Source organism: Hemibagrus wyckioides, linkage group LG14 (assembly GCF_019097595.1).
Source record: "Hemibagrus wyckioides isolate EC202008001 linkage group LG14, SWU_Hwy_1.0, whole genome shotgun sequence".
NCBI classification, from domain to species: Eukaryota; Metazoa; Chordata; class Actinopteri; order Siluriformes; family Bagridae; genus Hemibagrus; species Hemibagrus wyckioides.
In genome coordinates this window covers 20,078,918-20,106,126 of record NC_080723.1, presented here as the reverse complement: position 1 = coordinate 20,106,126, position 27,209 = coordinate 20,078,918, and the positions used below count along the sequence as shown (strand labels likewise).

At 38.7% G+C, this 27,209-nt stretch overlaps 7 gene segments (V, D, J or C); 2 read left to right on the top strand and 5 right to left on the bottom strand.

The window, feature by feature from the left end:
- The first annotated feature begins 1,097 nt into the window (after positions 1-1,097).
- LOC131364575 (Ig kappa-b4 chain C region-like) lies at positions 1,098-3,360 on the top strand. The segment is given in 3 exon segments: positions 1,098-1,345; positions 2,127-2,179; positions 2,905-3,360. Coding segments are annotated over 3 exon segments (621 nt in total).
- A 1,504-nt stretch (positions 3,361-4,864) lies between these two features.
- LOC131364574 (probable non-functional immunoglobulin kappa variable 6D-41) lies at positions 4,865-6,878 on the bottom strand. The segment is given in 4 exon segments: positions 4,865-4,902; positions 5,310-5,636; positions 5,747-5,815; positions 6,875-6,878. Coding segments are annotated over 4 exon segments (438 nt in total).
- On the bottom strand, positions 5,889-8,093 carry LOC131364667 (probable non-functional immunoglobulin kappa variable 6D-41). The segment is given in 2 exon segments: positions 5,889-7,934; positions 8,045-8,093. Coding segments are annotated over 2 exon segments (414 nt in total).
- A 3,200-nt stretch (positions 8,094-11,293) lies between these two features.
- On the bottom strand, positions 11,294-12,227 carry LOC131364573 (immunoglobulin kappa variable 6D-21-like). The segment is given in 3 exon segments: positions 11,294-11,375; positions 11,747-12,068; positions 12,179-12,227. Coding segments are annotated over 3 exon segments (453 nt in total).
- A 2,215-nt stretch (positions 12,228-14,442) lies between these two features.
- LOC131364572 (Ig kappa-b4 chain C region-like) lies at positions 14,443-17,343 on the top strand. The segment is given in 3 exon segments: positions 14,443-14,517; positions 14,626-14,743; positions 16,888-17,343. Coding segments are annotated over 3 exon segments (513 nt in total).
- A 1,353-nt stretch (positions 17,344-18,696) lies between these two features.
- LOC131364571 (immunoglobulin kappa variable 4-1-like) lies at positions 18,697-21,564 on the bottom strand. The segment is given in 4 exon segments: positions 18,697-19,632; positions 19,743-19,811; positions 21,199-21,354; positions 21,501-21,564. Coding segments are annotated over 4 exon segments (666 nt in total).
- A 1,938-nt stretch (positions 21,565-23,502) lies between these two features.
- Positions 23,503-24,401, bottom strand: LOC131364570 (probable non-functional immunoglobulin kappa variable 6D-41). The segment is given in 3 exon segments: positions 23,503-23,549; positions 23,910-24,236; positions 24,347-24,401. Coding segments are annotated over 3 exon segments (423 nt in total).
- Positions 24,402-27,209: the final 2,808 nt, after the last annotated feature.

Genomic DNA, 27,209 nt, shown 5'->3' with positions numbered 1-27,209 from the left:
TCCTGGATGGAAGGAGGTTGAACAGTTTGTGACTCGGGTGGGAGGAGTCCCAGATGATTTTGTGTGCTCTGCGCAGACATCAATGAAGAGACTCAATGGCAGGTAGTTGGGTACTGATGATGCGTTGGGTGGTTTTCACAAGCCTTTGCAGTGATTTCTTTTCACACACCGTGGTGCTGCCATACCACACTGTGATGGAGCTTGTCAAGAGGCTCTCAATGATGCAGCGCTAAAAGTTGGTCAGGATCTTGGGGGATAGGTGAACTTTCTTTAGTCTTCTTTGGAAGTAAAGACGCTGTTGCGCTTTCTGAAACAGAGTTGAGGTGTTCAGATGCCAGGACAGATCCTCAGAGATGTGGACACCCAGGAACTTAAGGCTGGAGATACGCTCTACTTCAGACCCGTTGATGTAAATAGGGGAGTGTCTGCTGCTGTTAGATTTCCGGAAGTCCACAATGAGCTCTTTGGTCTTTGAGGTGTTGAGGGTGAGGTTGTTCATGGAACACCATGCTGACAGTCTTTAGATCTCCTGCCTGTAGGCCGATTCATCGTTGTTGCTGATTCGGCCAACAACTGTGGTATCATCTGCATACTTGATGAAGACGTTGGAGTTATGTTGCGGAACACAGTCAAGGGTGAACAGGGATTAGAGCAGTAGGCTCAGCACACAGCCTTGTGGGATGCCGGTGTTCGGGATTAGGGTTGAGGATAAGTGATTACCCAACCTTAAAGACTGAAGTCGATTTGTTAAAAAAGTCCATAATCCAGCTGCAAATGGATGTGCAGATACACAGGTCACTGAGCTTAGTGATCAGTTTACTAGGGATGACTGTATTAAATGTGGAGCTGAAGTCACTGAACAACATCCGAATGTATGTATTGTTATTGTCCAGGTGGGTGAGAGCTAGATGAAGAGCAGTGGAAATAGCATCCTCTGTAGACCTATTTGGGCGATAGGCAAACTGGTCTGGGTCCAGTGTAGGTGGGAGAAATGCTATGAGGTGACTTAGAACCAGCTTCTCAAAGCACTTCATAACAATGGGGGTGAGTGCAACAGGGCGGAAATCTTCACAGAAGAATGGTTGGGCACTGGTATGATGGTTGTAGTCTTCAGACATATTGGACCAGTGGCCTGGGCCAGTGACAGGTTGAAAATGTCAGTGAAGACTTGCACCAGTTGGTCAGCACAACTCCTGAGCACACGTCTGGGTGTGCCATCAGGGCCAGCTGACTTACGTGGATCTACTCTGCTCAGTGCTGAGTGTACCTCTGTTGTGGAGAGTGATATTGGAAGATCAGCCATGGAGGAGTCATCATTCCTGGTGTGTATGACGCCCTGGTCAAAGTGAGCAAAGAAGCGGTTGAGCTCGACTGGAAGGACGGCATTACTGGTTGGTAGAGACTGTATTGTTGGTTTGTGGTCAGTGATGGTTTGGATGCCTTTCCACATGCGTCTGGGGTTGGTGTTGCAGTGGAAGTGCTCCTCGATACCCAGTTTATGTGCATGCCTGGTTTTCCTAATGCCCCTTCACAGGTTGGCTCTGCCTCTGCTGTAGTTCCTCTGCATTGCTGGATTTAAAAGCAGCATCTCTTGCTTTCAGAAAGAGGCGGATCTCAGAGTTCATTCATGGCTTCTGGTTAGGAAAGTGTTTCACATGTTTGACTACAGAGTTGTGTGAATTTTACTTCTGGAGTCAGATGGTGATTTTCTGGAAAATGCTGCTAAATTGGTCTAGGAAACATGAATAAATGAATTGGAGAGAGAAGTTCAAACTTGAAACATGTGTTTCATTTCTTAGAAAGGAGTTAGGACTAACTAATGAAGAAATCATTAATCATACAGTGTTTTTTGTAAATATAACCACAATTAGTTCACTTTGTTTTTTGTGTGTGTGTGTGTGTGTGTGGGTGTGTGTGTGTGTGTGTGTGTGTCTGTGTGTGTGTGTGTGTGTGTGTGTGTGTGGGTGTGTGTGTGTGTGTGGGTGTGTGTGTGTGTGTGTGTGTATGCGTGTGTGTGTGTGTGTGTGTGTGTGTGTGTGTGGGTGTGTGTGTGTGTGTGTGTGTGTGTGTGTGTGTGTGTGTATTCACTGTAGTGTGACAGAGGTTTTTGTACGATGGCTTCATAGGAATGTATCACTGTGGTACACTTTTGGTGGAGGAACCAAACTGTCTGTGGGCCGTAAGTAACCTGATTACTAATTACTGAAATGGAGTGTGTTCAGATTCTTCATAAAAACTGTAACGATTATAATACTTAGGTTTTTTGTCTTTAAATTCTCTTTAATGAAATGTTATGTCAGGATAAAGTCATTCTGTTTCTTAAATTTCTCTCAAATGAAATGTGGCATTTGGATGAAATCATTTTGTTTCTCAAATTTCTGCACAATTTCTTACTTATGTTAGAGGTTTCACAAAAGGTATCTGACTATTGTCCCAATAATTCACTTTAATTTACATTAAATTTATGATCGAAACATATATTATTGTTTGTGCAAATTACTGTAACATTTTCTCTTGAATTATTTTAAATACCTTTAATATCTCAGAAACTCTATGACTGTATGAACAGATGACCAGAAGCCGAGAATGAATTTATTTAAATGATAAATATGTTGTAATTTATTAAATGATGTTTATTCATATTATAAAGTTATTTCTGAATTTCTGATTATTCATTATACAATACAATTAAATTTGAACTTTTAATGTTCACAATAATATAAATCTTTATAGCTGTAAGATGAAAAAGTATTAGAATTGAATGTGAAACGTTTGTGATGCTCCACTGATCTCAGTTCTGCTCTGTAAGATATAAAGGGAAGTGAAACACACACAGTGAGCTGAAACAAAGCCTGAGTGACTGACAGCTGTCCATTCCTGTCTCACCTCTGTGTGTGTGTGTAGGTGTCACCCAGCCCAGTGTGACGGTGCTGCCCCCCTCCAGTGTGGAGCTGCAGCAGGAGAAGGTCACACTCATGTGTGTGGCCTACAAGGGCTTCCCCTCGGACTGGAAGTTGAGCTGGAAGGTTGATGGCAGCAGCTGGAGCTCGGGGGAAATCAGCAGCACCTCCGTTCTGAACGCTGACGGCCTCTACAGCTGGAGCAGCACACTGAGCCTCCACCGGGAGCAGTGGAGGAACAAGGTGGTGACCTGTGAGGCCTCCAAAGACAACCAACCTACTGTGGTGAGCACAGTGAACACAGAGCAGTGCTCAGAGCTGTGAGATCACACACACTTTACTCAGCTCACCTTCTACTGCTTCACTGTGTGGTACATGTGGCCTTTACTGCTCAAATCATCCTCTCTCATCATTTCATTTGTGTTATTAACATGTGAGCTCACACACTCCTCAGTTTAACTCAGCTCTTCTTCTTAATTATCACCTAAATATGTGTTAAGTGTGTGGATCACTGCAATGTCCTGCTTTGAATTATTAATAAAAGCTTTTGAATCAGTAAACACGCTTGCTTTACATTGTTGATTAAACACATCATACACAAATCACCAATGCGTCTGTCTCAGTATCTGCTGTAGAACCTGATCATTCATGAGAAAAACAACTGATTATAATAATAATAATAATAATAATAATAATAATAATAATAATAATAATAATAATAATTCTCCAATGCCATTTTTTTCTATACTTTCACACAGAGCTTTGGGTTTATAATTTTTATATGTGCTGTATTTTGAAGTAAGAAATAATTGAGAGAAATCCTCAGTGAAAATGTGTTTGAGTGAAGATTGAAGATGTAAAGAATTTTCTTTTCAAAATAAATTATACAAATGCTTATGATACTTTCCAAGCCCCATCAAATAGTAAAATACTGACAGAATGGTTATGGAAATTAAACCTTTTAAACCATGATTATATCTCTGTAGATTACTCATACTGTACTAAATTATATAATTTCTATCAATATTAAGAGTATATTTTATTTGTTTATTTGAATTCCCACAACATCAGAATGGTTAGTTGGGTCCTCTGTTGCTGTGAATAAATCTCAATGATTCAGTTGGTCACAGTGTCAGTGAGCAACACCACCCCAAACTCCACACCATGAGGCTGTAGTCATGAGGTGATCAGACTGCAGAGAACAGCAGCACTACAGAGAGCTGAAGGACCAGAGCAGAGTAAAGTCCTTCACCACTGACACAAGCCAACAGACTGAAGGACACTGTGCCTGACCCAAGCATAAAAGACATGAACCAGACCCTGAAACATCAACACCAGGAAAGTCCATCAATCAGGAATGGGACTGTTGGAGCTCCACTGCAAGCAGCATGTAGTGAACTGATTGATGTGAACTGATGGAGTAAACATGATAGAAAAGTAATGTAAATAGATGAGAGGTGGCATCTCAAACCTCAGAACTCATTAAACATCTTTAAGAGTAAAACACTTCTCTTACTGAAATAAGACATAAGATATTTTGGTGTCTATTTCTGCATATCTGCTTCTAGAAAAATGCATAAAAATCATAATTGTTTACTTTATGGAACCAATAACACCACCACCAACACTAATTAGAAAAATAACACAGAATTCAATGAAGACATTCAGCTAAGACTGATGCCCTTCTAGCTCCGACTACACATAATCTGAGAACTTCATAATCTTTATAAACAAATTAACATAATTTATATCAGATTTGTTTATAAATCAAACTTATCTAGATTGTGATTAGAAATAATTTTATTTTTCATATTTTCTGATACTCTGGAGTTAATGTCAAACACCACAGTGAGTCAGTGTGTCCAAACATCAGTTCAAAACGAGTAAAACATCAGGAATAAAATATCAGTAAAATATCAGGAATAAAGGAAACCTGACCACTCGATTGGAAATGTTGTGTGTTTTCATAAGGTGCAATGGGATTTTACTGCAAGTCCCATAGCTGCAAGAAAAGATGCACACAAACAAAAGTGTACGAAAACCAGTCTTTGAGAGCAGAATAGTTTAGATGGAGTAGGTCTGGGGGGATGAGATAAGAACAGAAATGTATTTGATAATCAGATACTTGATATTTGTAAAGCTGTGATGTTTTCAATTGTGACAGTAAGCACCATGATTGTAGTAAAATAGGAATGAAGTACATGTGAGGGACTGTGTGCAGTGTGCTGTGATGATTATTGAGAGATCTCTAATGTGAGTTGTGAGTTAGTGTGGTGTGGTTCCTCTCCTCCACAGAGTGTCATTGTGTCGTATCACATCCTCCAACTCAGCACCTGCAGTCTCTCCCAGCTGCAGCAGTTCAGTCTCTCTACAATCTGACTGAGGGAGGTTTTTGTACGACTCTATAACACTGTGTGAACACACCACCACTGTGGTAACTCTGACAGTAGTAATCTCCTGCATCTTCAGTCTGGACTCCACTGATGGTCAGAGTGAAATCAGATCCAGATCCACTGCCACTGAAACGAGCTGGAATACCTGACAGACGCTGATTTGCGAGCTTAATCAGGAGTTTAGGAGCTTCTCCAGGTTTCTGCTGATACCAGTGTAAGAAGTGACCATATGAGCTGTGATGATACACTGCCTGACTGGTTCTACAGTTGATGGTGACTGTTTCTCCTGGAAGAGCAGATTTCACTGCAGGAGTCTGAGTTACTGTGACTTGACCTCTGCATTCTGAAAAATACACAATAACGCAGCATGAAACTGAAATATTCTAATAGAAACAATAAGTGTATTAGTATGAACAGATCATTGTAGAGATAAAATATGAAGCAGTGTCTGACCTTGAGTCCAGAGGATCAGTGTCCAGATGAAGACGGGGATGAAAGTCATGGTAGCTGTGGGTGAAGTTGCTGTAGCAGCAGCTCTCAGTCATGAAGTGTTAAAGTTACAGTGCTATAAACACTCCCAGAGCACTGAAGCATGTGCTGCCAATGCAAAGTGTCCTCTCAGTATGGAAACTCATCTGCCAGATGCTGCAAATATGATGCTGAGTATGACAGCATGACAACTACAGTGCATATAAAAGGTCAAAATAATCAAACTATGAAACCTTTTCACCTTTTTGTGATTTTGCTTTATGTAAAAACCAATTGACAGACAACCTGAAATGTTTTAGGGAAAAAATAAACAAACACATCCAATACCCAATTTGCATATGTGTGCACAACCTTCTATAACTCTGAATTTGGCAATGCTCAGGATCAACCAGGTCACATTTTACCTCATTTAATATACTAGATAGTATACACCTGCTATCAGTTAAAATGACTGATTAATCCCAAATAATGTACAGCTGTTCCTTTGGGATTTCTTGGTAACACCGAATTGGAAAGGCAGTGATGTGATATTGTTGAAAACTATCAATCAAGATCAATATCAACTAAGAGGCCTTCAACAACATTAAAATAACTGCAGTAATTTCTGCATGTGCCCTACATGTGACATGTGGGACATATGAGGGCTATATGAATTTGTCTCATTGTAAATGGACGAAGTGACATCATGAATAGTTTTGAACACTATTTCTATTATTGGTTTAATAAGACAATAAGGGTGCACCGATTAGGTGTATCTATTAAGCATGAACAGTCTTTGTGTAGCTAATGAATTAACAGTAACTTTCTTAGTATTGTAAGTATTATCAGAAACATACAGAGTCTGCACCGCAGCATCCATTGTAACTCCTCTAAAGTTGAAGTTAGAGTCAAGGTCAGGTAATCTGCTCAGATAGTGTTAGTTGTGTGGGACACGTGTAGTTGAAGTCTGGGAGAATCTGTCCACTGTGAAAGCACACTGATGGAGAAAATCAAGTTTATCCCAGGTCTAAGCTAAAACATATAATTCAGAATGCATAAATTAGCCATAAGCTTAGAATAATTAACATGGAAAAGGGATTGTGACTGACACACCCATGATGTCTTCTTAACATGAAATGAAAAAGTTTCAAACTGCAGAATCTTAAAAAATAAAAAAATAAAAAACCATAATAATAGGGATGAGACATTTATTTTTATGTTTTATATTAAAACTGAACTGGAAATGTAAAATGTAAAAGTAAAATATAATTGTGTCTAGAAAAGGCTCAGAGTTTCCACAAAATAAAAATAGGTGGAGTGTTTCGACATGAGGAGTCAGACTGATGTCATCATGTGTGATAAGAAACAGATATAGACTAAGCTTTGTTATTAAAGGTTATGGGGTTGATGAGATGTTCCATGTGAGCACTTTGTAGTTTGTACTCAGCTCTGACTACAATAAAACAAATATATCAGAATTAAGCCACAAACAAGGGTGAAAATTTATACAATCAAAGCATTTAAAATGTTGTTTCATGAATACTTTTTGCAAACTATTCATTTTCCCCAGTCTTCACTATTATGGGATGTTTTGTGTTGCTTAATGAGATTTAATCTCAGTGCATTTTGTGCATTTCAGTTCCACGTTGCAACACTACAAAATATTGAAAAATGCAAAGAGTGTGAATGCTTAAGTAATGGATATTGTATATGTTTTGGTTCCTCTCCTCCACAGAGTGTCATTGTGTCGTATCACATCCTCCAACTCAGCACCTGCAGTCTCTCCCAGCTGCAGCAGTTCAGTCTCTCTACAATCTGACTGAGGGAGGTTTTTGTACGACTCTATAACACTGTGTGAACACGTAGTTGCTACTGATGTAATGCAAACTCTGACAGTAGTAATCTCCTGCATCTTCAGTCTGGACTCCACTGATGGTCAGAGTGAAATCAGATCCAGATCCACTGCCACTGAAACGAGCTGGAATACCTGACTGTCGCTGATTTGCGAGCTTAACCAGGAGTTTAGGAGCTTCTCCAGGTTTCTGCTGATACCAGTGTAAGTAGTTACTACTAAACACTGCCTGACTGGTTCTACAGTTGATGGTGACTGTTTCTCCTGGAAGAGCAGATTTCACTGCAGGAGTCTGAGTTACTGTGGCTTGACCTCTGCATTCTGAAAAATACACAATAACGCAGCATGAAACTGAAATATTCTAATAGAAACAATAAGTGTATTAGTATGAACAGATCATTGTAGAGATAAAATATGAAGCAGTGTCTGACCTTGAGTCCAGAGGATCAGTGTCCAGATGAAGACGGGGATGAAAGTCATGGTAGCTGTGGGTGAAGTTGCTGTAGCAGCAGCTCTCAGTCATGAAGTGTTAAAGTCACAGCACTATAAACACTCCCAGAGCACTGAAGCATGTGCTGCCAATGCAAAGTGTCCTGTAAGTATGGAAACACCTTTACCACATTCCAACAATCTTACTGTCATTCTCACACTACTACAGAGTTATTGTGTGAATTTTACTTCTGGAGTCAGATGGAGATTTTCTGGAAAATACTTTTAGGTATAAGTTGCATAAATAAGTGAATTAGAAAGATAAGTTTATGATATATTTCTTTCAAGTGTATAAATGCAGTAGATAAATGACAGAAGTTCAGATTTTCTCTTTAATTCGATCAGGATTCAGACTGACTACAGAGGAGATGTAGAAGAGACCAATATTAAAAAGTTATTCTTTACTATATTTATGTGTCATGTTTATTGTGTTTCTGACTGTAGAGATGAATCTCATCACTAATCCATCATTCAGTGTTATTTCTCCTCCAGTCTTCTGCAGTGTGTACAGTACACTGTGCTCCAGAGTCAGACTTTTTTACTGAAACATCACTTAAACAGTTTAAACAGAAGAGTGATGAAGAAAACTTACTTATGAAAAAATCTTCAATTATACAGTTGTGTTCTGTAAATATAACAACAATTATTGAACTGTGTGTGTGTGTGTCTGTGTGTGTGTGTGTGTGTGTGTCTGTGTGTGTGTGTGTGTGTGTTCACTGTAGTGTGACAAAGGTCTTTGAACAACGGCTTCATAGGAATGTATCACTGTGGTGGACTTTTGGTGGAGGAACCAATCTCATTATGAAAAGTAAGTGCCTTATTTGTTTATATACTCAAAGAGTCATTACATAATCTTCAAATAGATTTACTGCCAATTAATTCTTTGAAATTTAGATGAAAATTGCGTGTGTAAAATGTGTTGTGAAGAGGAGAGAGCTGTTTCTATAAATGCTTTTAGGTCGTGTTTTTTAATTATGATTAAGTCACTTCATCTATTTTTAAGATTCATGTGAAATGTTAGATTTTATTTCATTTACTTTGTTGCTTTGCGTTACTCTAATTAATTATCACAATGGAAATTTGTGTAACAGTTTGTTTTATTTTTTGTTTAATTGTTTTAATGTTGATTTCCCATTAAATTATAACCCATAAATAATTATTAAGGTTATCTAAAAAATTGAACAGAGATGACTTCACCATGGTGTGATGGTTATTTAAGCACGGTGTGTTTTATTTAATAGATCGAGATTTTGTTGAGCTGCAGTTTGGTTGGATAATGTTTTCAGAATTGTGTCCTGTTGTACAATGTCCAGATAAACTACTGCATCTGCTCTACAGCTGAACTGAATGACCAAATATCACTGGACCGTGGATGGTGCTGAGGTAAATGAAGGGGTTCTGACCAGCACAGAAGAACAGAAGAACGGCGTCTACAGCCGCAGCAGCACCCTGACCCTCAGCAAAGAACGCTGGGAGGAGGCTGAGGTGTTCGGCTGTACCGTCTCCCACCACGACACCACTCAGGTCGCCTCGTTCCGAAAGAGCCGCCGTGAAGTCCACTAGAATTCAAGTGCACGCTTTAAACCATGCTTAGCAGTCTGAGGTGATGTCAGTGGTGTAGCTCTGCTGAAATAAAGCTTCAATGTGGAAAGCAGGTCTCCTTTTTCATTAGTGAAGTGTCTTTGGCAGCGATTTGGAACAGCACCTTTAACAGCAGGTCGAGTGCAGCGCTGTGTGTTGTGCTTGAGTGAGTTTAGCAGAAGAACCATGAACATCTGCTGAAAGTGGTGATCTATTCTGGGTCTCAGAGCTCTTCATGCAAATCTGTATGTGTGTGTGTGTGTGTGTGTGTGTGTGTGTGTGTGTGTATTACACTCTTCAGTCTGCCTCTTTATTTACAACCATGGGAGGAGGAACACTTTCAATTCTTATTTCTCTGATTGGTCAGAATTTGCATAAACTATCAAAACATTTAACAAATTTCAATAAAATACATCAAAGAATAAACTGATGTATGAAAAAACATTTCAAATGATCTCTTTTAATGGAAAATAGCAACTTTGATAACAATGAAACATCTAGTGCTTTTTTTATTTGGATCTTCTAATACTTGTAGTCATAATCTATAATAAGGGACAAGACACTGATTGACACAGAGAATGTAGACAGATCCATCCTTAAATTAGAACCCAGAAACTAGAACAGAAATGAAGAACTATTGCGATGAAATAATAAAGAAAGAAAAAATGAATGAAATATACAGAAAGAGCTCAAATGATTCTTTAATCTTTATTTAGTCTTGTTCATGTAGTGATGAATCTATCAGCATCATCATGGCCCAGATACAACAGACTGCTCTGAGTTAATCATGACTTAACTAGTAAGCAGATACTTACAGGAATGTTGTGTCTGATTTTAGGACAATTTTGAAGGTCCTGATGATGTAAAATTCATGGAATATGGGATATACTTTAATCACTTTTAGATAAAAGCAATAAATCAGTCATTCAAGGATGAGAATAACTATTTAACTTTAGTTGAAGTGTGTGTAATGTGCTACATCTAACATAGATACAGGTACAACTTCTGTAATGACAGGAACAGATATAGAATGGTCAGGGGTCATGGATAAAGCTGGGTCATTAATGGAGGAATCAGATTATATTAGAGCCACACCTCCATGCTATATGTCTCCTGATTCAATATTGCACCAGGCATGAAGGAGACCTGAGGCACAAGACAGCACAGGAAGTAGTAATGCACTCTCTGTCTTGAGAATATTTACATTTACAGCATTTATCAGATGGCTTTATCCAGAGTCACTTACAAAAGTAGAACTGCTTTGTAATCTCCAAAAACACATCCTCACTGACTAATAAAATATTATGAAGCTAAATCCCTGTTAGAGGAGATAGCTTAAGTTAGTACAGCAGCACAGCAACAGTAGAAGATGAGGTTTTCTAATAAATTCTCATTTTAGTGCTTGGTGTTTGAAGGGAATTGGTCTTTCTTTGAAGACAGATAGTGAATCAGCTTTTCAGTCAGCCAGAGGAAGTTCATTCCTCCACCTGGGGGCCAAGTCAGAGAAGAGTCTTAATATGAAGAGAGAAGGTCAGATGGGTCAGATGGGTCATTAACTGGAGGAATGCGATTATATTAGAGCCACACCTTCATGCTATATCTGTCCTGATTCAAGATAGCAGCAAGTTCTCACGGTCAAGAGGAGTTATACCAGTGACTGAGTCAGAATCCAGAGCAGGACCAGAGTTTAACCTGAAACAAACACAAGACAGAGACTGAGGCTGAGACCAGATTAATAACAGGGATTGATTCTGGGTCAGAAATAGAGAATGTACTGAGGGTAGGATTAGTGATAGAGTTTTGATAAATAGAAAATTGCAGAACTATTTATGTTAAACTGTTGGTTTTGAGGGACTGTGTGCAGTGTGGTGTGATGATTATTGAGTGATTTCTAATGTGAGTTGTGAGTTAGTGTGGTGTGGTTCCTCTCCTCCACAGAGTGTCATTGTGTCGTATCACATCCGCCAACTCAGCACCTGCAGTCACTCCCAGCTGCAGCAGTTCAGTCTCTCTACAATCTGACTGAGGGAGGTTTTTGTACGACTCTATAACACTGTGTGAACCAGTAGCCAGTGATGGAATGGTAACTCTGACAGTAGTAATCTCCTGCATCTTCAGTCTGGACTCCACTGATGGTCAGAGTGAAATCAGATCCAGATCCACTGCCACTGAAACGAGCTGGAATACCTGACTCTCGCTGATTTGCAAACTTAATCAGGAGTTTAGGAGCTTCTCCAGGTTTCTGCTGATACCAGTGTAAGCAGTGACCATATGAGCTGTGATGATACACTGCCTGACTGGTTCTACAGTTGATGGTGACTGTTTCTCCTGGAAGAGCAGATTTCACTGCAGGAGTCTGAGTTACTGTGGCTTGACCTCTGCATTCTGAAAAATACACAATAACGCAGCATGAAACTGAAATATTCTAATAGAAACAATAAGTGTATTAGTATGAACAGATCATTGTAGAGATAAAATATGAAGCAGTGTCTGACCTTGAGTCCAGAGGATCAGTGTCCAGATGAAGACGGGGATGAAAGTCATGGTAGCTGTGGGTGAAGTTGCTGTAGCAGCAGCTCTCAGTCATGAAGTGTTAAAGTCACAGCACTATAAACACTCCCAGAGCACTGAAGCATGGGGTTTGAATGCAAAAAAAAGCATTTTCACTACAGACACGTTACAAACAGAACTGAAACCAGTAGGACGAAAATAAAATTCTCAGAAATTGTATTTAAGGTGCTTTCCTTGTTAAATAAAGCATTATAACAGAGATACAGTACTATATGCTTTCTACTTCCTCAAAGCAACTTCATAGTAAATGTTTACTGGTTGCACAAAATCTGTCAACATATTTACTTCTCATTGTGGAAGGTGTTCACTGTTGGTTTTTATTTAAATTAGAAAACTATTTAACAAGATCTGACCATTTCCTTGCTGTTGGCAACAATACATCGTGGGAGTGTAAGGACACATCTTCCACGATTCGATCCAATATGATTCAACACAAGATTTCAATGAAAGAATTTTCATAAAAACTGACTGAAGAGATTCCTTTTTAATATCTGAATAAAAAAACAATGCCTAACAATGTGCCTTTTTGTCTACTATTTGTTAAGTTTAATATTGTAAAGAAAATGTATCTTAAACGTAAAAATGTATACATTCCATCTTAAAACTGAGAGAACAAACAAGACCCAGAGAGAAACCATTCAGAATACATGATCCATAATGAGCTCCAAATCCGCATCTGGGGAGTCAGTTTAATCAGAAGTAGAGCTCCAAAGATGGCTAAAATGCCGCCTTTTCAGAACTGCCTCCCTCTTGAATACTTATGTTCCCCTACAGTGTGAGGCTGATTTGTCTGAAAGCTCCTGAGAAGTTTAACTGTTATAACCTGTTTATAAAAGCTGTATAACTTTTATCTGAAGCCATCGATCACTTCACAAGTTCAGATGATTTCCTGTAATAGTGTAGACTCTGATCATGTGACTAGTGCATGCTACAGATTTGAGCTTTTGCACAGATTGTGATCTCTGGTGTTCAAACAGAGCAACTGCATGAGATGCATTATTAACAGAATGCTGATTTCCATGAAATGAAATCACACAATGCACATTATAGCATTTTTGCATTGCGATGCATTAATACACCCCTACTAGTCAGTTCTCCAAAGGGCTTTTTATGAGAAAAAATAATTAACAGCAAATTATCAGTAACATTTCATGAATACTGACTTGTGTTAGTGAGGTAAAAGTTTCAAAACTCTGTTAGAACAGAAGAAAGAAAGACTAAAAAACCCCACAAAAACAATGTTGGATTTTAATGTAGGCTACAAACAAGTTTTATTCTGGCATCGAGAGGATCAATCAATGAATCAGTCAATCAATCAATCAATCAAACTTTATTACAGACTCAAGGTCCAATATTTAAAAACACACACAGAAGAAAAAACAAAAAACACAGAAATAATCAACAAAAAAAAACATGTAAATCACTGCGTTAAAAAAATACAGTGGTGCCAGTGTTCCCACAACTTGGACTGATACCGTGTGGTACTAAACTTTATATTCGGCCCATAATAATCTCATTCTCAGAAGCATTAACCCGGCAGATAAATTTATACATTAGATGACGTAACACGGCTTTAAATGTGTTTACTCCCACACTCACAAACATTTCACTTGCACTATGCCATCTACGTTTCCTTAATAAATTTCTCAGTGCATCATTATAAGCTACTTGTAGCCTTTGTAAGCTACACATTCGATAATTTGTCCACAAATGTGCAGTACAGAGAGGTGTACAATATGCTTTAAACAGTGACGTCTTCACTTTGTCTGAACATGAGTTAAACTTCTGTAAAAGAATATTAGCCTGCATATACAGCATGCAATGTTGCCGTTCAATGTCCTCATCATCTGTCATATGCTCAGTTAAAAAATGACCAAGATATTTCACCTTTGCACACATTATTACTGAAATAATACATAAGACATTTTGGTGTCTGTTTTGGCCTGTCTACTTCTAGAAAATGCTTGAAGTGGATTATGTTTACTCTTAAAGAACCAAGAACACCACTAACAAAATTAATTTGAAAAATATCACAGAATTCGATGAAGAAATGCAGCTGAAACTAATGTGCTTCTAGCCCAGACTAGACATAAGCTATGATCTTTATATACAAATTAACATAATTTATTTTTTCATGAATTAAACTTATCTAGGGTTGTTGCAGTTACCCTAACCCTAACTCTAGATTATGATACACATCCTCAGAGATGTGGACACCAAGGAACTTAAGGCTGGAGACACACTCTACTTCAGACCCGTTGATGTAAATAGGGGAGTGTCTGCTGCTGTTAGATTTCCGGAAGTCCACGATGAGCTCTTTGGTCTTTGAGGTGTTGAGGGTGAGGTTGTTCATGGAACACCATGCTGACAGTCTTTAGATCTCCTGCCTGTAGGCCGATTCATCGTTGTTGCTGATTCGGCCAACAACTGTGGTATCATCTGCATACTTGATGAAGACGTTGGAGTTATGTTGCGGAACACAGTCAAGGGTGAACAGGGATTAGAGCAGTAGGCTCAGCACACAGCCTTGTGGGATGCCAGTGTTCAGGATTAGGGTTGAGGATAAGTGATTACCCAACCTTACAGACTGAAGTCGATTTGTTAAAAAAGTCCATAATCCAGCTGCAAATGGATGTGCAGATACACAGGTCACTGAGCTTAGTGATCAGTTTACTAGGGATGACTGTATTAAATGTGGAGCTGAAGTCACTGAACAACATCCGAATGTATGTATTGTTATTGTCCAGGTGGGTGAGAGCTAGATGAAGAGCAGTGGAAATAGCATCCTCTGTAGACCTATTTGGGCGATAGGCAAACTGGTCTGGGTCCAGTGTAGGTGGGAGAAATGCTATGAGGTGACTTAGAACCAGCTTCTCAAAGCACTTCATAACAATGGGGGTGAGTGCAACAGGGCGGAAATCTTCACAGAAGAATGGTTGGGCACTGGTATGATGGTTGTAGTCTTCAGACATATTGGACCAGTGGCCTGGGCCAGTGACAGGTTGAAAATGTCAGTGAAGATTGCACCAGTTGGTCAGCACAACTCCTGAGCACACGTCTGGGTGTGCCATCAGGGCCAGCTGACTTACGTGGATCTACTCTGCTCAGTGCTGAGTGTACCTCTGTTGTGGAGAGTGATATTGGAAGATCAGCCATGGAGGAGTCATCATTCCTGGTGTGTATGACACCCTGGTCAAAGTGAGCAAAGAAGCGGTTGAGCTCGACTGGAAGGAAGGCATTGTTGGTAGGTAGAGACTGTATTGTTGGTTTGTGGTCAGTGATGGTTTGGATGCCTTTCCACATGCGTCTGGGGTTGGTGTTGCAGTGGAAGTGCTCCTCGATACCCAGTTTATGTGCATGCCTGGCTTTCCTAATGCCCCTTCACAGGTTGGCTCTGCCTCTGCTGTAGTTCTTCTGCATTGCTGGATTTAAAAGCAGCATCTCTTGCTTTCAGAAAGAGGCGGATCTCAGAGTTCATTCATGGCTTCTGGTTAGGAAAGTGTTTCACATGTTTGACTACAGAGTTGTGTGAATTTTACTTCTGGAGTCAGATGGTGATTTTCTGGAAAATACTGCTAAATAGGTCTAGGAAGCATGAATAAATGAATTGGAGAGAGAAGTTCAAACTTGAAACATGTGTTTCATTTCTTAGAAAGGAGTTAGGACTAACTAATGAAGAAATCATTAATCATACAGTGTTTTTTGTAAATATAACCACAATTAGTTCACTTTGTTTTTTTTTTGTGTGTGTGTGTGTGTGTGTATGTGTGTGTGTGTGTGTGTGTGTGTGTGTGGGTGTGTGTGTGTGTGTATTCACTGTAGTGTGACAGAGGTTTTTGTACGATGGCTTCATAGGAATGTATCACTGTGGGTGACTTTTGGTGGAGGAACCAAACTGTCTGTGGGCCGTAAGTAACCTGTTTACTAATTACTGAAATGGAGTGTGTTCAGATTCTTCATAAAAACTGTAAAGATTATAATACTTAGGTTTTTTGTCTTTAAATTCTCTTTAATGAAATGTTATGTCAGGATAAAGTCATTCTGTTTCTCAAATTTCTCTCAAATGAAATGTGGCATTTGGATGAAATCGTTTTGTTTCTGAAATTTCTGCACAATTTCTTACATATGTTAGAGGTTTCACAAAAGGTATCTGACTATTGTCCTAATAATTCACTTTAATTTACATTAAATTTATGACCGAAACATATATTATTGTTTGTGCGAATTACTGTAACATTTTCTCTTGAATTATTTTAAATACCTTTAATATCACAGAAACTCTATGACTGTATGAACAGATGACCAGAAGCCGAGAATGAATTTATTTAAATGATAAATATGTTGTAATTTATGAAATGATGTTTATTCATACTTTAAATTCATTTTTGAATTTCTGGTTATTCATTATACAATACAATTAAATTTGAACTTTTAATGTTCACAGTAATATAAATCTTTATAGCTGTAAGATGAAAAAGTATTAGAATTGAATGTGAAACGTTTGTGATGCTCCACTGATCTCAGTTCTGCTCTGTAAGATATAAAGGGAAGTGAAACACACACAGTGAGCTGAAACAAAGCCTGAGTGACTGACAGCTGTCCATTCCTGTCTCACCTCTGTGTGTGTGTGTAGGTGTCACCCAGCCCAGTGTGACGGTGCTGCCCCCCTCCAGTGTGGAGCTGCAGCAGGAGAAGGTCACACTCATGTGTGTGGCCTACAAGGGCTTCCCCTCGGACTGGAAGTTGAGCTGGAAGGTTGATGGCAGCAGCTGGAGCTCGGGGGAAAGCAGCAGCACCTCCGTTCTGAACGCTGACGGCCTCTACAGCTGGAGCAGCACACTGAGCCTCCACCGGGAGCAGTGGAGGAACAAGGTGGTGACCTGTGAGGCCTCCAAAGACAACCAACCTACTGTGGTGAGCACAGTGAACACAGAGCAGTGCTCAGAGCTGTGAGATCACACACACTTTACTCAGCTCACCTTCTACTGCTTCACTGTGTGGTACATGTGGCCTTTACTGCTCAAATCATCCTCTCTCATCATTTCATTTGTGTTATTAACATGTGAGCTCACACACTCCTCAGTTTAACTCAGCTCTTCTTCTTAATTATCACCTAAATATGTGTTAAGTGTGTGGATCACTGCAATGTCCTGCTTTGAATTATTAATAAAAGCTTTTGAATCAGTAAACACGCTTGCTTTACATTGTTGATTAAACACATCATACACAAATCACCAATGCATCTGTCTCAGTATCTGCTGTAGAACCTGATCATTCATGAGAAAAACAAATAATAATAATAATAATAATAATAATAATAATAATTATTATTATTATTATTATTATTATTATTATTATTATTATTATTATTATTATTATAAATAATAATAATAAATAATATCATTATTATTCTCCCATTTCATTCCATACTTTCACAGGGGGCTTTGGGTTTATAATTTTATATGTGCGCTATTTTGACGTAACAAATAATTAAGAGAAATCATCACTGAAAATGTGATTCAGATTGAAGATGTAAATCATTTTCTTTTAAATTAAATTATACAAATGCTTATGATACTTTCCAAGCCCCATCTAATAGTCAAATACTGACACGATGGTTATGGAAATTAAACCTTTTTAACCATGATTATATCTCTGTAGATTATCATATTTTACTAAAATATAATTTTTCTAACAATATTAAGAGTAAATTTTATTTGGTTAGTGGAATTCCCACAACATCAGAATGGTTAGTTGGGTCCTCTGTTTCTGTGAATAAATCTCAATGATTCAGTTGGTCACAGTGTCAGTGAGCAACACCACCCCAAACTCCACACCATGAGGCTGTAGTCATGAGGTGATCAGACTGCAGAGAACAGCAGCACTACAGAGAGCTGAAGGACCAGAGCAGAGTAAAGTCCTTCACCACTGACACAAGCCAACAGACTGAAGGACACTGTGCCTGACCCACACCTAAAAGACATGCACCAGACCCTGAAACATCAACACCAGGAAGGTCCATCAATCAGGAATGAGACTGTTGGAGCTCCACTGCAACCAGCATGTAGTGAACTGATTGATGTGAACTGATGGAGTAAACATGATAGAATAGTAATTGAAATAGATGAGAGGTGGCGTCTCAAACCTCGTCCTCTGAACTCGTCAAACATCTTTAAGAGTAAAAAACGTCTCTTGCTGAAATAGACATTTTGGTATATTTCTAGAAAATTGCTTTAAAATGATTATTTTTAACTTTAAGTAATCAAGAACACCACCACCAACATTAATAAGAAAAATAACTCAGAATTCTATGAAGACATGCAGCTGAGACTGATGTCCTTCTAGCCCAGACTAGACATAAGCTGAGGACTATATACACAAATTAACATCATTTTTTGTTCATTAATTTAACTTATCCAGGATTCTTACAGTTACCCTAACCCTAACCATAGATTATGATAAGAATTAATTTTACCTTTCATATTTTCTGATACTCTGGAGTTAAACACCACAGTGAGTCAGTGTGTCCAAACATCAGTAAAAAACTAACACTTATTAGTAAGACAATATCAAGAAAAATGGAAACCTGACCATTAAGTTGGAATGTGTTTTCATGAGGTGTAATTGGATTTTGCTGCAAGACCCATGCCTGCAAGAAAAGATGCACACAAAAAACTGTATGAAAACCAGTCTTTGTGAGCAGGACATTTGGAGTGAATGTGTGGAGAATCATATGAAACAGAAATGAATTTGATAATCAGATACTTAATATTTGTAAAATTATGATATTGTGACAGTAATCACCATGACTGTAGAAAACTACAAAAAAAGTGGATGTAAGGGACTGTGTGCAGTGTGCTGTGATGATTATTGAGAGATCTCTAATGTGAGTTGTGAGTTAGTGTGGTGTGGTTCCTCTCCTCCACAGGGTGACATTGTGTCGTATCACATCCTCCAACTCAGCACCTGCAGTCTCTCCCAGCTGCAGCAGTTCAGTCTCTCTACAATCTGACTGAGGGAGGTTTTTGTACGACTCTATAACACTGTGTGAACAGGTTGGTGCTACTGATGTAATGGAAACTCTGACAGTAGTAATCTCCTGCATCTTCAGTCTGGACTCCACTGATGGTCAGAGTGAAATCAGATCCAGATCCACTGCCACTGAAACGAGCTGGAATACCTGACTCTCGCTGATTTGCGAGCTTAATCAGGAGTTTATGAGCTTCTCCATGTTTCTGCTGATACCAGTATAAGTAGTGACCATATGAGCTGTGATGATACACTGCCTGACTGGTTCTACAGTTGATGGTGACTGTTTCTCCTGGAAGAGCAGATTTCACTGCAGGAGTCTGAGTTACTGTGGCTTGACCTCTGCATTCTGAAAAATACACAATAACGCAGCATGAAACTGAAATATTCTAATAGAAACAATAAGTGTATTAGTATGAACAGATCATTGTAGAGATAAAATATGAAGCAGTGTCTGACCTTGAGTCCAGAGGATCAGTGTCCAGATGAAGACGGGGATGAAAGTCATGGTAGCTGTGGGTGAAGTTGCTGTAGCAGCAGCTCTCAGTCATGAAGTGTTAAAGTCACAGCGCTATAAACACTCCCAGAGCACTGAAGCATGTGCTGCCAATGCAAAGTGTCCTCTAAGTATGGAAACACCTTTACCACATTCCCCAAATCTTACTGTCATTCTCACACTACTACAGAGTTATTGTGTGAATTTTACTTCTGGAGTCAGATGGAGCTTTTCTGGAAAATACTTTCAGGTCTGAGAAACATATATAAGTGAATTAGAGAGATAAGTTTAAATGTTCATGACAGATATATTTCAATTGTATAAATGCAAAAGAGAATTGAAAGTTAAGTTTTTCCCAGCAGGATTCAGACTGACTACAGAGGAGATGTAGAAGAGACCAACATTAAAAAGTTATTATTTACTATATTTATGTCATGTTTATTGTGTTTCTGACTGTAGAGATGAATCTCATCACTAGTCCATCATTCAGTGTTATTTCTCCTCCAGTCTTCTGCAGTGTGTACAGTACACTGTGCTCCAGAGTCAGACCTTTTTACTGAAACATCACTTAAACAGTTTAAACAGCAGAGTGATGAAGAAAACTTACTTATGAAAAAATCTTCAATCATATAGTTGTTTTCTTTAAATAACACAACAGTCATTGAACTGTGTGTATGTGTGTGTGTGTGTGTGTGTGTGTGTTCATTGTAGTGTGAAAGAGGTCTTTGTACAACGGCTTCATAGGAATGTATCACTTTGGTACATTTTTGGTGGAGGAACCAATCTCATTATGAAAAGTAAATACCTTATTTGTTTAAATGCTCATAGCGTCATTACTTTATCTTCAAAAATCAATGAAACTGATAGATTTACTGCAAATTAATACTGTTAGATATAGAAATTGGTCTTTTATATAAAATAGAGAAAACTGAAATGTGGTGTGAAGAGGAGAGAGCTGTTTCTATAAAGGCTTTTGTGTCGTTTTTTTTTTTAAATTCTGATTAAGTCACTTCATCTATTTTTAAGGTTCATGTGAAATGTTAGATTTTATTTGATTTTATTTTTGCTTTGTGTTACTCTAATTAATCACAATGGAAATTTGTGTAACAGTTTGTTTTATTTTTTGTTTAAATGTTTTATTGTTGATTTCCCATTAAATTATAACCTATAAATAATTATTAGGATAATCTAAAAAATTGAACAGAGATGACTTTACCATGGTGTGATGGTTAAAGCACGGTGTGTTTGTTTTAATAGATGGAGATTTTGTTGAGCTGCAGTTTGGTTGGATAATGTTATCAGAATTGTGTCCTGTTGTACGATGTCCAGATAAACTACTGCATCTGCTCTACAGCTGAACTGAAAGACCAAATATCACTGGACCGTGGATGGTGCTGAGGTAAATGAAGGGGTTCTGACCAGCACAGAAGAACAGAAGAACGGCGTCTACAGCCGCAGCAGCACCCTGACCCTCAGCAAAGAACGCTGGGAAGAGGCTGAGGTGTTCGGCTGTACCGTCTCCCACCACGACACCACTCAGGTCGCCTCGTTCCGAAAGAGCCGCTGTGAAGTCCACTAGAATTCAAGTGTACACTTTAAACCATGCTTAGCAGTCTGAGGTGATGTCAGTGGTGTAGCTCTGCTGAAATAAAGCTTCAATGTGGAAAGCAGGTCTCCTTTTTCATTAGTGAAGTGTCTTTGGCAGCGATTTGGAACAGCACCTTTAACAGCAGGTCGAGTGCAGCGCTGTGTGTTGTGCTTGAGTGAGTTTAGCTGAAGAACCATGAACATCTGCTGAAAGTGGTGATCTATTCTGGGTCTCAGAGCTCTTCATGCAAATCTGTATGTGTGTGTGTGTGTGTGTGTGTATTACACTCTTCAGTCTGCCTCTTTATTTACAACCATGGGAGGAGGAACACTTTCAATTCTTATTTCTCTCATTGGTCAGAATTTGCATCAAACTATTAAAACATTTAACAAATTTCAATAAAATACATCAAAGAATAAACTGATGTATGAAAAAACATTTCAAATGATCTCTTTTAATGGAAAATAGCAACTTTGATAACAATGAAACATCTAGTGCTTTTTTTATTTGGATCTTCTAATACTTGTAGTCGTAATCTATAATAAGGGTCAAGACACTGACTGACACAAAGAACGTAGACAGATCCATCCTTAAATTAGAACCCAGAAACTAGAACAGAAATGAAGAACTATTGTGATGAAATAATAAAAAAGAAAGAAAAAATGAAATATACAGAAAGAGCTCAAATGTTTCTTTAATCTTTATTTAGTCTTGTTCATGTAGTGATGAGTCTATCAGCATCATCATGGCCCAGATACAACAGACTGCTCTGAGTTAATCATGACTTAACTAGTAAGCAGATACTTACAGGAATGTTGTGTCTGATTTTAGGACAATCTTGAAGGTCCTGATGATGTAAAATTCATGGAATATGGGATATACTTTAATCACTTTTAGATAAAAGCAATAAATCAGTCATTCAAGGATGAAAATAACTATTTAACTTTAGTTGAAGTGTGTGTAATGTGCTACATCTAACATAGATACAGGTACAACTTCTGTAATGACAGGAACAGATATAGAATGGTCAGGGGTCATGGATAAAGCTGGGTCATTAATGGAGGAATCAGATTATATTAGAGCCACACCTCCATGCTATATGTCTCCTGATTCAATATTGCACCAGGCATGAAGGAGACCTGAGGCACAAGACAGCACAGGAAGTAGTAATGCACTCTCTGTCTTGAGAATATTTACATTTACAGCATTTATCAGATGGCTTTATCCAGAGTCACTTACAAAAGTAGAACTGCTTTGTAATCTCCAAAAACACCCTCACTGACTAATAAAATATTATGAAGCTAAATCCCTGTTAGAGGAGATAGCTTAAGTTAGTACAGCAGCACAGCAACAGTAGAAGATGAGGTTTTCTAATAAATTCTCATTTTAGTGCTTGGTGTTTGAAGGGAATTGGTCTTTCTTTGAAGACAGATAGTGAATCAGCTTTTCAGTCAGCCAGAGGAAGTTCATTCCTCCACCTGGGGGCCAAGTCAGAGAAGAGTCTTAATATGAAGAGAGAAGGTCAGATGGTGTAACTCAGAGAGCACAGCATCCTGACATGGGGAAGCTTCTTCAGTGATATACAGCAGCTCAGTCTTACTGAGATTTAGTTTCAGTTGATGAACTGCCATGATGAGATTTCTGCCAGACATCATGAGATCTGTGCAGAACCAGAGGATGAGGAAAGCCATGGAGGAAGAAGAGAAAGAGTGGAGCATTCAGGAAGTCTGGGAGGGGTTAAACTAGATAGTGGTAGGTCAGGCAGGAATGGATGAGGGGTGGATGAAGACCAGGTCCAGAACATGTCCACCATTGTGTGTTAGAGGGAAGCTGTTGATGGTCACATTAAAGGAGGTCAAGAGAATGACGGCAGGCAGGAGGACAGGAGGCTTGTCTGAAGGGAGGTTTCAGTCTAAAAGTAGAGGAAGTGATGAGGTCTCAGTAGGATGACCGCTGGATCAGATTAATTTTTGACAGAAACGAATTGAAAGAATGAAATTGTTTAAGATGAGACAGTACAAGAGGTGTGTAATAGTGTGAGACACACAGTGTCCCTGAATCCTCTGCAGCAAACCAGGTCTCAGTCTGCACTAGGAAATAAAGAGAATGAACAGCAGGTTCAGGGTCAAGAGGAGTTACACCAGTGACTGAGTCAGAGTCCAGATCAGGACCAGAGTGTAACCTGAAACAGGCACAAGACAGAGACTGAGGCTGAGACCAGATTAAGAACAGGGATTGATTCTGGGTCAGAATTAGAGAATGTACTGAGGGTAGGATTAGTGATAAAGTTGTGATAAATAGAAAATTGCAGAACTATTTATGTTAAACTGTTGGGTGTGAGGGACTGTGTTCAGTTTGGTGTGATAATTATTGAGTGATTTCTAATGTGAGTTGTGAGTTAGTGTGGTGTGGTTCCTCTCCTCCACAGAGTGTCATTGTGTCGTATCACATCCTCCAACTCAGCACCTGCAGTCACTCCCAGCTGCAGCAGTTCAGTCTCTCTACAATCTGACTGAGGGAGGTTTTTGTACGACTCTATAACACTGTGTGAACACACCACCACTGTGTGCACTCTGACAGTAGTAATCTCCTGCATCTTCAGTCTGGACTCCACTGATGGTCAGAGTGAAATCAGATCCAGATCCACTGCCACTGAAACGAGCTGGAATACCTGACTCTCGCTGATTTGCAAACTTAATCAGGAGTTTAGGAGCTTCTCCAGGTTTCTGCTGATACCAGTATAAGTAGTGACCATATGAGCTGCTGTGATACACTGCCTGACTGGTTCTACAGTTGATGGTGACTGTTTCTCCTGGAAGAGCAGATTTCACTGCAGGAGTCTGAGTTACTGTGGCTTGACCTCTGCATTCTGAAAAATACACAATAACGCAGCATGAAACTGAAATATTCTAATAGAAACAATAAGTGTATTAGTATGAACAGATCATTGTAGAGATAAAATATAAAGCAGTGTCTGACCTTGAGTCCAGAGGATCAGTGTCCAGATGAAGACGGGGATGAAAGTCATGGTAGCTGTGGGTGAAGTTGCTGTAGCAGCAGCTCTCAGTCATGAAGTGTTAAAGTCACAGCGCTATAAACACTCCCAGAGCACTGAAGCATGAGGTTTGAATGCAAAAAAAAGCATTTTCACTACAGACACGTTACAAACAGAACTGAAACCAGTAGGATGAAAATAAAATTCTCAGAAATTGTATTTAAGGTGCTTTCCTTGTTAAATGAAGCATTATAACAGAGATACAGTACTATATGCTTTCTACTTCCTCAAAGCAACTTCATAGTAAATGTTTACTGGTTGCACAAAATCTGTCAACATATTTACTTCTCATTGTGGAAGGTGTTCACTGTTGGTTTTTATTTAAATTAGAAAACTATTTAACAAGATCTGACCATTTCCTTGCTGTTGGCAACAATACATCGTGGGAGTGTAAGGACACATCTTCCACGATTCGATCCAATATGATTCAACACAAGATTTCAATGACAGAATTTTCATAAAAACTGACTGAAGAGATTCCTTTTTAATATCTGAATAAAAAAACAATGCCTAACAAAGTGCCTTTTTGTCTACTATTTGTTAAGTTTAATATTGTAAAGAAAATGTATCTTAAACGTAAAAATGGATACATTCCATCTTAAAACTGAGAGAACAAACAAGACCCAGAGAGAAACCATTCAGAATACATGATCCATAATGAGCTCCAAATCCGCATCTGGGGAGTCAGTTTAATCAGAAGTAGAGCTCCAAAGATGGCTAAAATGCCGCCTTTTCAGAACTGCCTCCCTCTTGAATACTTATGTTCCCCTACAGTGTGAGGCTGATTTGTCTGAAAGCTCCTGAGAAGTTTAACTGTTATAACCTGTTTATAAAAGCTGTATAACTTGTATCTGAAGCCATCGATCACTTCACAAGTTCAGATGATTTCCTGTAATAGTGTAGACTCTGATCATGTGACTAGTGCATGCTACAGATTTGAGCTTTTGCACAGATTGTGATCTCTGGTGTCCAAACAGAGCAACTGCATGAGATGCATTATTAACAGAATGCTGATTTCCATGAAATGAAATCACACAATGCACATTATAGCATTTTTGCATTGCGATGCATTAATACACCCCTACTAGTCAGTTCTCCAAAGGGCTTTTTATGAGAAAAAATAATTAACAGCAAATTATCAGTAACATTTCATGATTACTGACTTGTGTTAGTGAGGTAAAAGTTTCAAAACTCTGTTAGAACAGAAGAAAGAAAGACTAAAAAACCCCACAAAAACAATGTTGGATTTTAATGTAGGCTACAAACAAGTTTTATTCTGGCATCCAGAGGATCAATCAATAAATCAGTCAATCAATCAATCAATCAACCTTTATTACAGACTCAAGGTCCAATATTTAAAAACACACACAGAAGAAAAAACAAAAAACACACACAGAAGAAAAAACAAAAAACACACACAGAAATAAACAACAAAAAAAAAAACATGTAAATCACTGCGTTAAAAAAATACAGTGGTGCCAGTGTTCCCACAACTTGGACTGATAACGTGTGGTACTAAACTTTATATTTGGCCCATAATAATCTCATTCTCAGAAGCATTAACCCAGCAGATAAATTTATACATTAGATTACGTAACACGGCTTTAAATGTGTTTACTCCCACACTCACAAACATTTCACTTGCACTATGCCATCTATGTTTCCTTAATAAAATTCTCAGTGCATCATTATAAGCTACTTGTAGCCTTTGTAAGCTAGACATTCGATAATTTGTCCACAAATGTGCAGTACAGAGAGGTGTACAATATGCTTTAAACAGTGACGTCTTCACTTTGTCTGAACATGAGTTAAACTTCTGTAAAAGAATATTAGCCTGCATATACAGCATGCAACGTTGCCGTTCAATGTCCTCATCATCTGTCATATGCTCAGTTAAAAAATGACCAAGATATTTCACCTTTGCACACACAGCAAGGTCCTTGTCAGACAATTTAAAAACTGGAAAATTTAGGCTCTTGTCCTCCTAAGTTCTACAAATGATCATAACACTCATTATTATTATATAGAATGTCATGCGCAAGACCATAAACAGAACATATGGTTAAAAGTTGTTGAAGACCCGAACTACAAGGGCTAAAAACCACAAGATCATCTGCATACATAATGTGGTTCACCAAGCAGTTCCCAATCATACATCCAGTTCTACAAGCATTCAGGCAATTAGATAAGTCATCCATGTAAAGATTAAAATGTCCAGATAAAGACGGGGATGGAAGTCATGGTAGCTGTGGGTGATGTTTCTGTAGCAGCAGCTTTCAGTGATAAAGTGTTAAAATCACACCTTTACCACATTCCCCCAATCTTACTGTCATTCCCACAGCATCAGAATGGTTAGTGGAGTTCTCTGATTTTGTGAATAAATCTCAATGATTCAGTTGGTCACAGTGTCAGTGAGCAACACCACCCCAAACTCCACACCATGAGGCTGTAGTCATGAGGTGATCAGACTGCAGAGAACAGCAGCACTACAGAGAGCTGAAGGACCAGAGCAGAGTAAAGTCCTTCACCATTGACACAAGCCAACAGGCCAAAGGACACTGTTCCTGACCCACGCCTAAAAGACATGCACCAGACCCTGAAACATCAACACTAAGAAAGTCCATCACTCAGGAATGAGACTGTTGGAGTTCCACTGCAACCAGCATGTAGTGAACTGATTGATGTGAACTGATGGAGTAAACATGATAGACATTTAATGGAAATAGATGAGAGGTGGTGTCTCAAACCCCTCATCAAATATCTTCAAGAGTAAAACACCTCTCTTAA